The following is a 15965-nucleotide window of genomic DNA, read 5'->3' on the forward strand; positions in this document are numbered from 1 at the left end:
TTTTTTCTTTTACTAACGTGTATGCATTGTTTTGTATACACATTACCCCATTTTATTCTGTAAAATTTGTCTTTTCTTGTTAGGGTATGCCTTCTTACAAACTGTAAAATTATATTCTGTTTTCACATGTGTAAATATTGTCGAAGTGGTAATTATGAAGTGATGTGAAAATGTTATCCTTTTTGTGAGGTATTACGACGGCCCTGTTAAGAATACATTTTATCTGTGCAAAATTATGTCACAATTCAGAAAATTTTGTTGTTAAATGTTGCTTTCTCGGCTATAGGACGTGCGATATGTGGACATTTTAATTCGATCGTCAGACATTTAGTGGCGGATTTGAACTTGGACACTTTTGGTTGAACTTGGTTATATGAAGGCGACGTGAAGGCTGTGGAATAGCAGTTTTGCACGCCGCATTACTATGTAAGTGTGAGTTACTGATGTGATAAATTCGAAATTGAATTACGGGTTTGAACAGCGTTATTAAGTGCGAATTTCTGATAAGAACTGTGAACTGTGTTAATTAGATGCTTTAGTGTATCGAATTTTGATTTGTTCTTCAGGACAGTATTACTGAGAGACTAATATCTTAAGTTATCTACACAACTTTAATCAGACAAAAGCTGACCGACTGACAGGGCCATTCACCTAGAGTCGTGTTGTGGGGTTGGAGTAAAATAAATGTGCACGCTCTTATAAAATAAATTTGGAATGATCTTGTAGTTCTAACTGCACTGACTGACTGTGTTCTGCATCAAATTCGCATCCTAGCATCCACCCTGTATTGTTAAGATTTTCAGCACATCGCAGACTGTGGAATCCCAGCACAAAACACTGTGACGCTGATTATTAGTTTGTTGGTTGCCGATATTAAACATTGCAGACATATAATTCCCAAGATTGTCCATTTCGTGTTGGAGCAGCGGCGGTTCATTATTGTATCGCAGAACCAACGAGGCTACATCATCCCAAAGTATGTTTCCTCTGGCGTCTTTCTCGAATCATACGGTGACAGGGTAAGACGCTGAGAATGTTGTACCTCAATGTTTATATAGGAGAATATGATTCAGTGATACAAAAGCAGAACCAAGATTAAAACTAGTGAAAAAGTAAAAATGTTACTTCCTTTTCGAAATAACTCAATTTATATTTAAAATAAGAAATGAGAGATAGCCTGTTCAAGGTTACGTAATGTAAACAATTAATACAAAGAGAGCGAAGAATTTCATTGACTACTCGGTAACAGCATTTGCCAATCAATTGAATTTCAACTGCACTGAAATACCATTTATTATTTGATAGAGAATACTAAAACAGAACAGAAAACAATTAATGTTCATCAAGTAGTTTTGTATTGCTGAAGATGACTGCCATAAAGACTTATTTCCTGCAGTAGTGTGCTTTCACGAGTCATTAGACAAGCAAGTGCCAGAATTAAATTTTATTTGCTTCATAGCTTGCATGACACTTGTTTAACAGCTCTCATCACAAATCATTATTTATCTGTTGCCTTATAACTGTGGCATGTTACTTGAATATCTTATTGGAGTCTGGCCGATTCTGACCAAGTAGTAACTTAACTATCGAAAACAAAACGTTTATTTAAAAAATTTTAGTCACAGTTAGAAGGGTATAGATCTGAAGTTCTGTATGTGCAAAGCAAAGAAGCCGTATTTTTTGTGAAAATATAGTAAAAGAAGTAGGATTAGGATTCTGCCACAAACATTGATTTTATTTCCTTTTTATAAAAAGCTATAACGGAAATTGCAATTGATGTGAAAATTCTATCGTCGGATCCCGAAATTATTATGGGATCACTGAACTACAATGATTTATTTACGATGAAAATTGTATTGTTTACAAAGTTTTGAACTTTGTACGATCACAATTAACTTTTTTTGCTAACGTCAATCAGAATTTAATTTAAGGATAGTATAGCTTTCAGTTCCAGGGAGACAGCATATGTTTTGAACAGAAAACACATACATATTTTGATAAACGGCTTCTAATAATGGAAAAAAATTTAGACCGAGGAAACGTAGTTTAATGATTTAGTTTATATAGTTCGAACATGTAACAGGCGTATACGTATTTTAAAGTGCTCTTCACAGAATCTCCTCATTCTCCATGCTATTCTTCTCTGCCTCATATGTCTCTATTTGTAGGTCAGTCAATGCTCTTTTAGCTTTGTTGAATTCACTCTGATGGAATATGTAAAATGCTTCTGCAGTACGCAAACCTGGACTTACGTAAGCTCTCTTCAGCAGTTTAACCCTGGCCGTATTACTCTCACTGAAATATAAAACTGCATAATAAACAGATATTTTTAGTTCATTAAATCTACAGAATGATTTTTTGATCGTCTAACCAAAATTATACAGGGTGTTTCAAAAAGAATATACATATATAGAATGCATGTATTTATTAAACTTTAAAATATAAGAATATGAAACTTTACTCGCATATTGACGAACCTCTGATGTTCAATGTCCTCCATCAGCGACGCGAAAAATATCACATTGATATTCAAATTCCTCCCATACTCCGACTAGCATGTCCTTCGTCACTGATGTTATGGCAGTACGGATCCGGTTCTTCAACTCTTCCTTCCTCTGTGTGACTGGTGATACATAAACGTTATCTTTAACGAAACCCCACAGGAAGAAGTCAGATGGCGTCAAATTAGTGACCGTGGAGCCCAGCTCAGACATGCCAAGTCGCCAGCTCCTTGATGACCAATCCAACGGTTTGGTAGAGTTTCATTCAGATATTCACGCAATTGGCGTCTCCGGTGAGGCAGTGCCCCGTCTTGCAGAAAAATGAAGTTGTCTTCGTGCAGCCTCGGAAACAACTAGTTTTGTAACACAGCGAGATACAGGTGACCGTTAACCGTGTTTCCATCAAAGAAGAGTGGGCCGTAAGCAGATGATGGATATCGCAAGAAACACATTGACTTTGGGCGAATCTCGTACATGCTCAATGGCTGCATGTGCATTCTGCAGGCTCCAAATTCGAACATTTTGTTTGTTTACCTGACCACTAAAACGGAAAGTTGTTTCATCACTGAACACGATGCGCTGTGCGAAAGTTTTGTTAATAGCATCAGGGATCTCGTTACAAATTACCACACTTTTGCGTTTGTCATCACGACGCAGAGCTTTTAACAGCTATAACTTGTACGGCTTCATAACCAACCGACATCTCAAAACACGCCAAATTGTTGTGGTAGACAGTTGTAACTCCAGGAGGAGTTGATTTTGAAGGACTACTTTGGAAAGCAGTTTGAATTCGTGCAATATTTTCGTCAGGAACACTAGGGCGGCCATCACTGTTTCCTTTACATACACATCCCTCATCTAAAAACTTTCGATACCATATAAAAATGTCCCACCCATTCGGAGGATCAATTTGGTACCTCAACCTGAAACGTCTTTGCACTGTAATCACGGAATTGCACTTCGCAAACTCGAGAACACAAAATGATTTCTGCTGTGGAGTAGCCATGTTAAACATATAAGGTTACCACGCGAAACTGAAGACAACTGACATCTGGCAACTATCAATATAAACTAGATTGTATTCGTTTCTCCAATAGGCGAGTCGAAGCGCAGCAATCGATAGATTGGAGAAAGCAGTGCTTCCCAATACGTATATTCTTTTTGAAACACCCTGTATTTTTAGGCTTTCACTCGCACTGTCTTTTTCATGGAGACGCTTCCTCAGTAAATTCAGGTTTGAAACAAACCTGAACGTGGGCTCAACTGCATTCATAACAAGTCCTGTTACTGAAGTCTTAGGCGAATACACTACTCGCCATTAAAATAGCTACACCAAGAACAAATGATAAACGGGTATTCATTGGAGTGAAATATATTATTCTAGAACTGACATGTGATTAGATTTTCACCCAGTTTGGATGCATAGATCGTGAGAATTCAGTACCCAGAACAACCACCTCTGATCGTAATAACGGCCTTGATACGCCTGGGCATTGAGTCAAACAGAGATTGGATGGCGTGTACAGGTACAGCTGCCCATTCAGCTTCAACACGATACCACAGTTCATCAAGAGTAGTGACTGGCGTATTATGACGAGCCAGTTGCTCGGCCACCATTGACCAGACGTTTTCAAATGGTAAGAGATCTGGACAATGTGCTGGCCAGGGCAGCAGTACAACATTGTGTGTATCCAGAAAGGCCCATAAAGGACCTGCAACATGCGGTCGTGCATTATCCTGCTGAAATGTAGGGTTTCACACAGATCAAATGGAGGGTAGAGCCACGGGTCGTAATACATCTGAAACGTAACGTCCACTGTTCAAAGTGCCGTTAATGCGAACAAGAGGTGACCGTGACGTGCAACTAATGGCACCCCATACCATCACGCCGGGTGATACGCCAGTATGGCGATGACGAATACACGCTTCCAACGTGCGTTCACCGCGATGTCACCAAAAACGGATGTGACCATCATGATGCTGTAAACAGAACCTGGATTCATCCGAAAAAAATGACGTTTTGCGATTCGTACAACCAGGTTCGTCGTTGAGTACACCATCGCAGGCGCTCCTGTATGTGAAGCAGCGTCAAGGGTAACGGCAGCCATGGTCTCCGAGCTGATAGTCCATGCTGCTGCAAATGTCGTCGAAGTGTTCGTGCAGATGGTTGTCGTCTTGCAAACGTCCCCGTCTGTTGAGTCAGGGATCGAGGCGTGGGTGCCCGATCCGCTACAGCCATGCGGATAAGATGCCTGTCATCTCGACTGCTAGTGATAAGAGGCCGTTGGGATCGAGCACGGTGTTTCGTATTACCCTCCTGATCCCATTGGATCTCAACCAACGTGAGCAGCAATGTCGCGATACGATAAACCGCAATCTAGCTAGGCTACAATGCGACCTTGCCGGCCGCGGTGGTCTAGTGGTTCCAGGGGCGCAGTTTGGAACCGCGGGACTGCTACGGTCGCAGGTTCGAATCCTGCCTCGGGCATGGATGTGTGTGACGTCCTTAAGTTAGTTAGGTTCAAGTAGTTCTAAGTTCTAAGGGACTGATGACCACAGAAGTTGAGTCCCATAGTGCTCAGAGCCATTTGAACCATTTTTTGAACAATGCGACCTTAACCAAAGTCGGAAACGTGATGGTACGCATTTCTCCTACTTACACGAGGCTTCACAACAACGTTTCACCAGGCAACGCCGGTCAACTGCTGTTTGGGTATGAGAAATCGGTTGGAAACTTTCCTCATGTCATGCCAACCTTGTGTGAATGCTCTGAAAAGTTAATCATTTGCATAGTACAGCATCTTCTTCCTGTCGGTTAAATTTCGCGTCTGTAGCACGTCATCTTCGTGGTGTAGCAATATTAATAGCCAGTAGTGTGTATTTCATATTTTGAGCTATGCCTACATTAGTCTTCTTTCATGCTCGTATTGTGAGTTGAAGTTTGGCTTATAAACAGTTTGAGACAATATATCGATCATCGAGCACACCTCATTGCCTCTTAATTGCCTGTATTTTTCATCCCAAATCTATGACACCCCCCTCAATGTTGGGTGATTGAGGGTGCCTGTCACTTCCACGGTGCAGTTAGCGTACAGCGACTCTCCACAGAGCCGGCCGGCGAACCGTACGGTTCTAGGCGCTGCAGTCTGGATCCGAGCGACCGCTACGGTCGCAGGTTCGAATCCTGCCTCGGGCATGGATGTGTGTGATGTCCTTAGGTTAGTTAGATGTAATAAGTTCTAAGTTCTAGGCGACTGATGACCTCAGAAGTTAAGGCGCATAGTGCTCAGAGCCATTTTGACTGTCCACAGAAATACGGGGCCGCGTGCCGCGCGGGTACGAGCACGTGCCCGGCGCCGGCCTCTACAAGCTGTTCCGGACGGGCCGCAGCTACGAGCAGGCGCTCGCCAGGTGCCGGCAGGACGGCGCCGAGCTGGCGGTGCCCGGGTCCGCAGCCGAGGCGCGCGCCATAGCCGACATCGTGCGCAGGAACCCCGCCGTGAAGGAAGCCTTCGTCGGCATCAACGACCTACGGAAGACTGGCACTTTCAAGTCCATTAGAGGTAATTTTCGGCTCTACGATCAACATTCAAGCTTATTAACTCGCTTGTATCCACTTTCATCGCAGGAAAACTTTTCTTGACACTGAATATGCTAGTTACAATAAAATCTGCTCGCCTTACAGGCGGCGTTGTTTTAAATAAACCAATCGTGCTTCCAACAGCTGTCTTCCACTGTCATCAGGAGTTGAAATCACTGATTTCCGGGGCTGGTACGGTATTCTGCATACATACAGTGTGTTGCCGTTAGAACGTGCAAAAATGTGAAAGGACACAGAGATTGCTCCACTGAGCAATTTGGGGTACAGAACCTGGGGCCAGAGAAGCCAGCTTGAGATAGGGTAATGACCTGTTCAAATAGCTCTTAGCACTATGGTATTTAACTTCTGAGGTCATCAGTCCCCTAGTAATTAATCCTAACTAACCTAAGGACACCACACACATCCATGTCCGAGGCAGGATTCGAACCTGCGACCGTAGCGGTCGCTCGGTTCCGGAGTGAAGCGCCTAGAACCGCTCGGCCACCCCGGTCGGCGCAAATAATCTGTCTACCGCTTTGTCTACGATTACTGTTTTCCAACTTATTTACAACTAACATGAGAACCAGTTTACACGTACTAACCTGTTTATCCACATTTACATTCCTTATTTCGTGCAAGGAAAAAAATTGCACGAGCCTTATTACCAGAAAGTCATGATACAGGTTCCCAAAGACTGGAAAGTTGCACAGGTCACACCAATATTCAAGAAAGGTGGTAGAAGTAATCCACTAAATTACAGGCCCATATCCTTAACGTCGATATGCAGCAGGATCATAGAACATATATTGTGTTCGAACATTATGAATTACCTCGAAGAAAACGGCCTATTGACACACAGTCAGCACAGGTTTAGAAAACATCGTTCCTGTGAAACACAACTAGCTCTTTATTCACATGAAGTGTTGAGTGCTATTGACAAGGGATTTCAGATCGATTCCGAATTTCTGGCTTTCCGGAAGACTTTTTTTGACACTATACCACAAAAGCGGCCCGTACTGAAACTGCGTGCTTATGGAATATCGTCTGTTATGTGACTGGATATCTGATTTCCTGTCAGAGAGGTCACAGTTCGTAGTAAGTGACGGAAAGTCATAGAGAAAAACAGAAGTGATTTCTGGCGTTCCCCAAGGTATTGTTATAGGCCCTTTGCTGTTCCTTATCTCTATTAACGATTTTGGAGACAATCCAAGTAGCCGTCTTCGGTTGTTTGCAGATGACGCTGTCGTTTGTCGACTAATAAAGTCATCAGAAGACAAAAACAAATTGAAAAACGGTTTAGAAGAAATATCGGAATGGTGCGAAAAGTGGCAGTTGACCCAAAATAACGAGAAGTGTGAGGTCATCCACATGAGTGCTACAGGGAACTCGTTAAACTTCGGTTACACGATATATCAGTCTAATCTCAAAGCAGTAAATTCAAGTAAATACCTAGGTATTACAATTACAAACAACTTAAATTGGAAGGAACACACACAAAATGTTGTGGGGAAGGCTTGGTGAAGGCTAACCAAAGACTGTGTTTAATTGGCAGGACACAGAAAATGTAACAGACATACTAAGAAGACTGCCTACACTAATCTCGTCCGTCCTCTTTCAGAATACTGTGCCGCGGTGTGGGATCCTTACCAGATAGGACTGACGGAATACATCGAAAAAGTTCAAACAAAGGCAGCACGTTGTGTATTATCGCGAAATATGGGAGATAGTGTCACAGAAATGGTACAGGATTTGGCCTGGACATCATTAAAAGAAAGGCGTTAGTCGTTGCGACGGAATCTTCTCACGAAATTGCAATCACCAACTTTCTCCTCCGAATGCGAAAATATTTTGTTGACACCGACCTACATAGGGAGGAACGATCACCAAGATAAAATAAGGGAAATCAGAGCTCGTACCGAAAGATATAGGTGTACATTCTTTCCGCGCGCTGTGCGAGATTGGAATAATAGAGAATTGTCAAGGTGGTTCTATGAACCCTCTGCCAGGCACTTAAATGTGATTTGCAGAGTATCCATGTAGATTTAGATGTAGACGTACGTTACTTGTCCACAATGTCGCTGTTTTGTAATCTATTTACATTGTTCCGTGACAGAACGTGCTATGAAACAACTTCAGATCCATTCACTACTCAGTACTATTCAGAGACGTACAGTACAATACGATGGAGCAGGTACCGGTAAAGCTGCACTGAACTCACTGACATGCACCTTGTGTATCGGGAAGTACGTTGCAATGCTCTCGCTGCTGGAAAGATGTACACAGAACAATATCCTAACAGGCATCATCCGCCACGACGAGTGTATATTTCCCTCGATTGCTGAAGACTGGTTCGAATAATGGTTCAAATGGCTCTGAGAACTATGGAACTTGACATCTGAGGTCATCAGTCCCCTAGAACTTAGAACTACTTCAACCTTAAGGACATCACACACATCCATGCCCGAGGCAGGATTCGAACCTGCGACCGTAGCGGTCTCGCGGTTCTAGACTGAAGTGCCTAGAACCGCTCGGCCATTGCGGACGGCAAGACTGATTCTGTGGCAGAAGAAACAAGGGTCCGGCAACCTAAGCACCATCGCACACTCTAAAACGTCCCCTTAGGAAAATTAAGAATGACTGTGCTGCTAAACCTCTTACGTTATTTGATTTTCCAACAGCTGAGCAAAACTGGACGTACTCAGACAATTCTCTCTTCACTTATTCGTATCATCACTAAACTGACACATAATATATTTTTTAGCTCAACGCAATCTGACTTTTAATAATCCCCACAAAAGAATGGCCCTGCATCCACCACTGCTGGTGGATCACCTCCAACTGCCCAACGCCACGCGCTGTTCATATCCAACTGCCCAACGCTACACAAGCGAATATTCCAACAATGAGTCCAACCAGCCACAGACGGCACAAAGTACAATGATTTTCATACAGAGCGCTACGTGGCGTTACCGACATAAGAACCTAAACAGCCTAATTACAACTCTATTTTAAAGAGCAGGTGTTGAAACGTGCTGCAACGGACCCCAATACCAGGACTCGTCGTATTGCGCGTGCAGTGGGTGTGGCACGTACCATCGTATGGCAAGTAGTCCACGAACCATTAGACCCGTATCACCCGCAACGAGTCCATGAAATGCTTGTGACTGAGATTGCACCACGTGTGGCATTGTGTCAGTGGTTGTTCCAACCAGATAGACCAGATTTTCTCCAAACGGTGTTGTTTACTGACGAGGCCTCATTCGATCGTCATGGTATTTAGAACAGCAGAAATAGCCATGTGTGAGTTGAGGAAAACCCTCAGGCTCTACTAGAGTCACACCATGAAGTACGTTTCGCTGTGAATATCTGGGTCACCACTGTAGGTGACTATCTCATTGGGCCGTATCCTTCTTCTACCTGGCCGTCTGAATGGCCACCGGTACTTGATGCTCGTGCAAGGTAAACCTAAATGAGCTGTTGGAGAACGTACCCTTGGTGTTGGAGAGGATGGGGTACAGCATGACGGTGCACCGCCTCACTTCAGTGTGGATGTCCGCAACCATCGCAGTGCTGTACTTCCTGGTCGCTAGATTGGAAGGGGAGGTCGTGTTCTGTGTCCTGCGAGGCCACCTGACTGAATCCCTTTGATTATTTCCTTAGGGGATAACTAAAATCAAGTGTATGAGACACGATTGGGTACGGAGATGGATTTATTTTCCAGAATTGTAGCTGCCTGTAATGTGATTCGAATTACACCAGCGATATTTGTCAGGGTATGTCACCATCTTATTCGTCGATGTCATGCTTGCGCTGAAGTTGACTGGCGTCAGTTTCAGCACATTTTGTAAGACATAGTACAAATGGTACTTGCATTTTGACAGTCACGCTTCTTGCAATTAACTGTAAATAAGAAATAAAAAAGTAGACAGTAATGTTATTTTATTCCTATTCTATCCTTAACCTGGCTTCTCCGACACCACGTTCCCTATCTAAAATTGTTCAGTTAAGCATCCTGTAAGTCCTGTTGAATTTTTGCACGCTCTTGCTAGAACATCATGTAGATATGACAGCATCAGGAATCTGGAATCTTGCAAAGAGGGTCGGAGTGGCGCACGCACGAAAGGCTAGTTGGGCAGCTGCTAGCTGCTCTGTCCCGCCACGGGACCCACTGATGTCTCATGGCGCAAGAGACCAGCGTCCCGTTTGGAACTGTCGCTCCCGCGTCCCTACAAGCATGAAACTTTATTCTACACAAAAACTTACTTTTACCTTGAATAGGCGTCACCACCATACGGTTACTTTGCTCCAGCAAAATGTTGACATCATCAAGCAAAAGCTAAAGATTCATCTGCATTTTTTTTTCTACGACAGTGAAATATGAGTTTCCTTATATAGCAGTAAAGATTGTGGATGGCGGTATTTAAATTAAGAACTCAAAAGTTTAAGCAAACCCTATGGAACGCATCTCTGCTACAGAGCAAGTCCCAATAGCTCTTAAGGCTTGCCTTTTATAGCGTCTATTTAATATACATGTTGTGCTTGTTTTAGCCCTTACTATTTCTTCCAAAAATATGGAAACCAATGAACTTGCCATACAAGACATGAGATTCGCAGTATCAAAGATGAATAAGTGTTCACAGCTGTTAAGGCATGTATTTTAGAGCCCATGTTTATTAGATTTTTTCCTTGTTTTGGTCCATATTAGAAACTCCGAGAGTTATATACCCCACAATCTTTGCAAAAACAGTACCGGTGCGTTTATTCCACTGTTAGACGTATCAGAACGATTTTCTCTTAAAACACAGGACATCCTTTCATCTGTTGTAAAAAAAATTACGCTCGCCCGATTGTCAGCAATTTTTTTACACTTAAAAACATGTGTTTCGGAGCGTAAGTCCCAATTAATGAACTCATTGCTCCATTACTTCATATGATCAGAAGTATTCAGTGTCCCGTTCATCTAAACTTGTTTTTGTTTGCACCAACTTTCAGAAAAGTAATCGTATTGCGAATTATCATTCGCCGTGACGTGACGTAGTGTTGCCATAATCGCTTTTTTCATCAATTTTTTCTCGAAAGTATATACTTGATACCCCTGGTGGGCACGTAAAACACCTATATAGATATTTCCTTCGACGTAGAACGTTAGAAAGAGCATTACAGACAAAGAAATGTTGATAGACTCAGTCGCCTAGAGCGGCTTAGGTGGGCGTATGCGCGCTGCCATTGAAACATGATTTTCAGGTATCGGCATATGCGCACTTCCATTGAAACACGATTTTCAAACAAATAAAAATTCCTCGACAAAATCTTATGAACTTTACCTTCTTAGGACTGAAAGAAGTCAAAAACTGGAAAAGAAAACTATTTTTTGAAACGTCGAGACCGAAAACCCCTTTAAGTAAGGGACAGGTGAAAGCATGCAACAAGGAACGTCACAGCCTCTGGTAGATCGCTCATACCACGCACACGGACAGTAACGAGTACATTGCCCCTCCTATTCTCAGCTTCCAATCTTCTCATCCAAATACAGACACGTTACGTTACGTAGGTAGTATACTCTGGTATAAACACATGATGTAATCCCACAACTTTCAATTAAACACCTGTGCTAACAGACAAGAAAAGAACATCTCTAAACATACAGTTCAATAGCCATCTGTTGCATCATTTGTTGAAATTTCATTATAATAGATCCCCCAAAGTATACGAGGTAGAAAATTGTCGCATAAAATGTTAATGGCGATACTAGTCGTACGCTCTGATCTGTGAGACAGTGAACATGTCATAGGCAAGCAAAAAAAAAAAAAAAAAAACCATCTTGGTTTCGTCGTATACTTGGCCATCTTTTAAGACTTAAATGAGTCAGTTTTGATTACTGCATCTGGAAGACAGATACTTCTGAGTTTCATGTAATATGCTCTATCAGTAATTAGCAAGATAATCTTTTACGAGAAATGGATGAATAAAGTTTCGCAATAAAAATGTTTCTATAGCTTTAGTGCAGACCAAGATAAACAATGAGAATTCAAAAACTGAAAATGTGTATCATAGAGGAAGACCGATAAATAGATGACTAATTAGAATTCCCGCTAAAATAGAAGAGAATATTATGTGTCTCATGCACAACAGAGATTATAAAAACATTTTTTTCTCGAAACCAACGGAAATATAACAAATAATAACGCAATAAATTCAAAATATGCAGAAAGAAACATCACATCAGCCGTTACCCTCACGTTACTGGTCAAAGAGGATGACGAGTGTTGTAAATTCCTCTTGATTCTGATGAAAGGCCCAATAAAAATCACACGAGAGCTATGTTGTGTGTAACTTATCAAAACTAATTAACACTTCTACAACTTACGCTCTCATTACGAAGCTTGTATAGAGCATATAACCGAGAATACTTAGGGGAAGACCACAACCGCACTGCTGATTTCTACGCATGTTTACCCCATTTCAGGATCCCACTTAAGGGACATTCACAGTTTGGCGTATGACTGTTTCACCTCGGCAGAATGAGCGTAGTATATGCTGCTGTTAGTCATTTCAGCGTCATTTAGCTAAAACGTTGACTAGCATCACATACCGTACTCCACACGTTAGACTAACATTAAAAGTAGGGGAATTTTATTGCCGTCTCAGGCTCAGTAGAATTTTTGTAATTTTTGTATTTATGGGATGTGAACTTCAGAACTGAAACGTATCCCTCAGAAGTATTTCGATGCAGGTATTCTAACTGAACGAAAAAGAACGAAGAAAATAATGACCGAAACGAAACTGGTTCTAATGATTACTAGTCTTGTGCGATTTACGTATTCTTTGCTTCACGGAAATGCTCGTAGAACATGCACGTTTGTTTAAAAATTTCATTACACCTTCAATCGAACTCAGGTCCCCCACAAAGTGAGCGAGCACTCTGCCAAACAGCTACACTGCTCATCGAAAACTTTGTCTTATTTTAGCATATTAAAAAGGTTGGAAAATTTAAAACACGATTTTATGGATAAATTTTATGAGTTCCATCGAACTGCTTTCGAGGGGTATATTTGGATTCTGAATTCCACATACCATAACTGCACGAAATTACAAAGAAAATTGCCGCGTTATCTTCTTGTTAGTTACAACTCTGTTCTCAGGGGACTATTCATGGAGCGGTGTTTCTTATACTCGGTCATTATTGTTGGTCACTAAGCCTTGCAGACATTAATGAATTTGTGGAAGTTGTTGTTGCGGTCTCTTCAACAAGTGGTACAAACTCATGCGAGGCGTAGCTTCTGCAGTACATATGAGGTTATAACACATGAGAGTACATAAAAAAGCCGCTCGCCACTACATTATATGGTTATTTAAATTTCCGTTGACCATGATCTGTTGGGTGACCCAACTGTCTGTCTCAACGAGAGACACATATTGGACGTCGTAATATTCGTCTGTAGGTGTAAAGTGATTGGTTACCCTCTGAAACTACCAGTATAAATCACATGTGTATTTTACTTCCTTTCTGAAGTATTTAAAAACTATTCAAGGATTCAAGTAAGTGCATTCCTTAAAGTACCATATTTTACTGATACCCGTCACCTCAACAGTAGCTGATAATAACAATCCTGAGTAAGAAACAGAATGTCAACCATCAGACATCATTTTCTCTGCGTCATATACGAGGCATATTCGGAAAACAAGGTCCGATTAGGTGAGAAATGGAAATCACTGCCGGCCAGAGTGGCCAAGCGGTTCTAGGCGCTACAGTCTGGAACCGCGAGACCCCTACGGCCGCCGGTTCGAATCCTGCCTCTGGCATGGATGTGTGTGATGTCCTTAGGCTAGGTTTAAGTAGTTCTAAGTTCTAGGGGACTGATGACCTCAGAAGCTAAGTCCCATAGTGCTCAGAGCCATTTGAGCCATTTTTTGGAAACCACTGTGAAAATCCAACACAACTTTACACAGATGTGTTGGGAAGTGTCTTTAGTGTGCCTATCGATCGCTTCACGTCGCTTTTTCCACTTCAGAGCGCAATGTAATCGCCAGAAATGCCGAAAACAACAGTGTCTCCCGCCAAGTATGTGGATCTGGTGAGAAATTTCGCCCGAAGCTATGCAGCCCACGTAACATGATTGACATGCGTTTCTTTCTTCGGGACAGTTTTCAGCCGCATTCTGCAGGGGCAATGAAGAAGATCCTGCAGCGTTTTCGATGGGAAGTGTTTGATCACTCACACTACAGCCCTTAATTGGCTCCCTCTGTTGTTCCTCTCTGCTCATATCAACTGCTGGCTACTAAGACAACATTTTGGCACAAACAACGAAAGGCAGATCAGCGTAGAGAATTGGCGAAAAGCACATGGAGCTGATTGCTGTGAAAATGGTACTGGAAAGTTTCTACAACGCCATGACAAACGCCTAAGTCGGAGCGGTGACTATTTAGAGAGGTATCTGGAAGGCGTGGCTAGCTACTGCGAATTTTTTTTTATTTTATTTTCACTGTGGTTTCTATCTCGCGACCGATCGCACTTACTTTCCAAACAGCCCCCGTACATTCGCAGTAGGCTTAAAAACACCGGTGTGCTGCTAAAACTTAGGTTTGAGTTGCCCTTCTTTTCCCTTTATATTCGTCAGTGAGAAGGCAGTCATAAATGTTTCTCATAAACAGAGGTTACTTATAAAGTGCATTTGTGTGTACAGTCTGGAGAAAACAAATATCGGAGCCATTAGAAAAATATAACACATATCAAACATCTGAAATCTCTATACCAATTTAGTGAAATTAATTCAACCAACGTAACGTACTTCAACACTATGAATAAATGGTGAGGTGTTTGAAACCTATACACAGCCAGTCAGCACCGTGTTCAGGAAATGAGCGTTGTAGTCAGTGTGACAGTTCTGGCTTTCTCAGACGGATTGTGTCCTGTATCGTAAAAGTGGCATCTTTCTCAGGTCCTGGTGTCACTACGACGCTGCGGGGGAATAGTGGTAAAATGATCTGCTTTTCTATTGCACGTCGGTTCCCACTGCCTACAGATTCTGTATTCCTAACTGTATTCGTTATTGAGTTGTGTGATCATGTCATCTGCATAGGTAAGCGAAGTGGCTAACACGCTGGTCGGATAGCGCTCGACATAGACGTTGGAAGAAAGTTTTATCAGAAGTTTCATGACCAACAAGTGGTGGAGAGTTGGTAGCGAAAACTTTCTGCCTACCGAACTGCAGGCAAATGTCGTGGGTTAAATAACAACCCTCTTTTGAAATTGATACTGATATTTCCGCCGCAAGTGGATAACTCCGTTACTATCCAGCCTCTACAGTATAGCATGTACGAAATTATATTCCGCCTTTCCGTTTCACTCGTAAATGATGCATACTGACTGTACGACGCTGTATGTGTTCGAATATCTTTAGTTCTACGTTCGTGGCCATTACTCAGGATGTAACTTACAGTACGTAAAACGTGGAAGGTGGTTCTTGGAATCTGAGACTAACCCCGCTATGCTGCACAAAGCCCTTTTCGTTGTAGGGTGTCGGCTTTACAGTTCGTTGAGTTTAGAGAAGCTCTCGCAGTAACTAAATAAACCATTGATGAAGCGCGACACTCTACTTTTAATCATTTCAGTTTCTGCCGTTAATTCGACTTTCTATTGGTCACAAACCGACAAACAACACACACGAAACTGTTGGACGGGAGCCTTGTAAGCTATCATCCTCGTAAGCGAGTTACGTCGTAGGAATCTTTCTATGTCTGTCTGGCATATCTTTTCTCTAAGGCTTTATATATATATATATATATATATATATATATATATATATAATGTGTGTGTGTGTGTGTGTGTGTGTGTGTGTGTGTGTGTGTGTGTGTGTGTGTGTGTGTGTGTGGCTTGCGTAAAT

The 15965-nt window shown here is 42.1% G+C and overlaps 1 protein-coding gene across 1 annotated transcript in view; it reads left to right on the plus strand.

The window, feature by feature from the left end:
- LOC124595440 (C-type mannose receptor 2-like) overlaps positions 1-15965 on the plus strand; it is a 53894-nt gene that overhangs the window by 21697 nt on the left and 16232 nt on the right. The window contains exon 4 of the mRNA XM_047134181.1: positions 5813-6064. Within this exon, the coding sequence (XP_046990137.1) occupies positions 5813-6064 (252 nt within the window). The remainder of the gene's footprint in view (positions 1-5812; positions 6065-15965) is intronic.

This window comes from Schistocerca americana, chromosome 2 (genome assembly GCF_021461395.2).
Source record: "Schistocerca americana isolate TAMUIC-IGC-003095 chromosome 2, iqSchAmer2.1, whole genome shotgun sequence".
Lineage (NCBI taxonomy): Eukaryota > Metazoa > Arthropoda > Insecta > Orthoptera > Acrididae > Schistocerca > Schistocerca americana.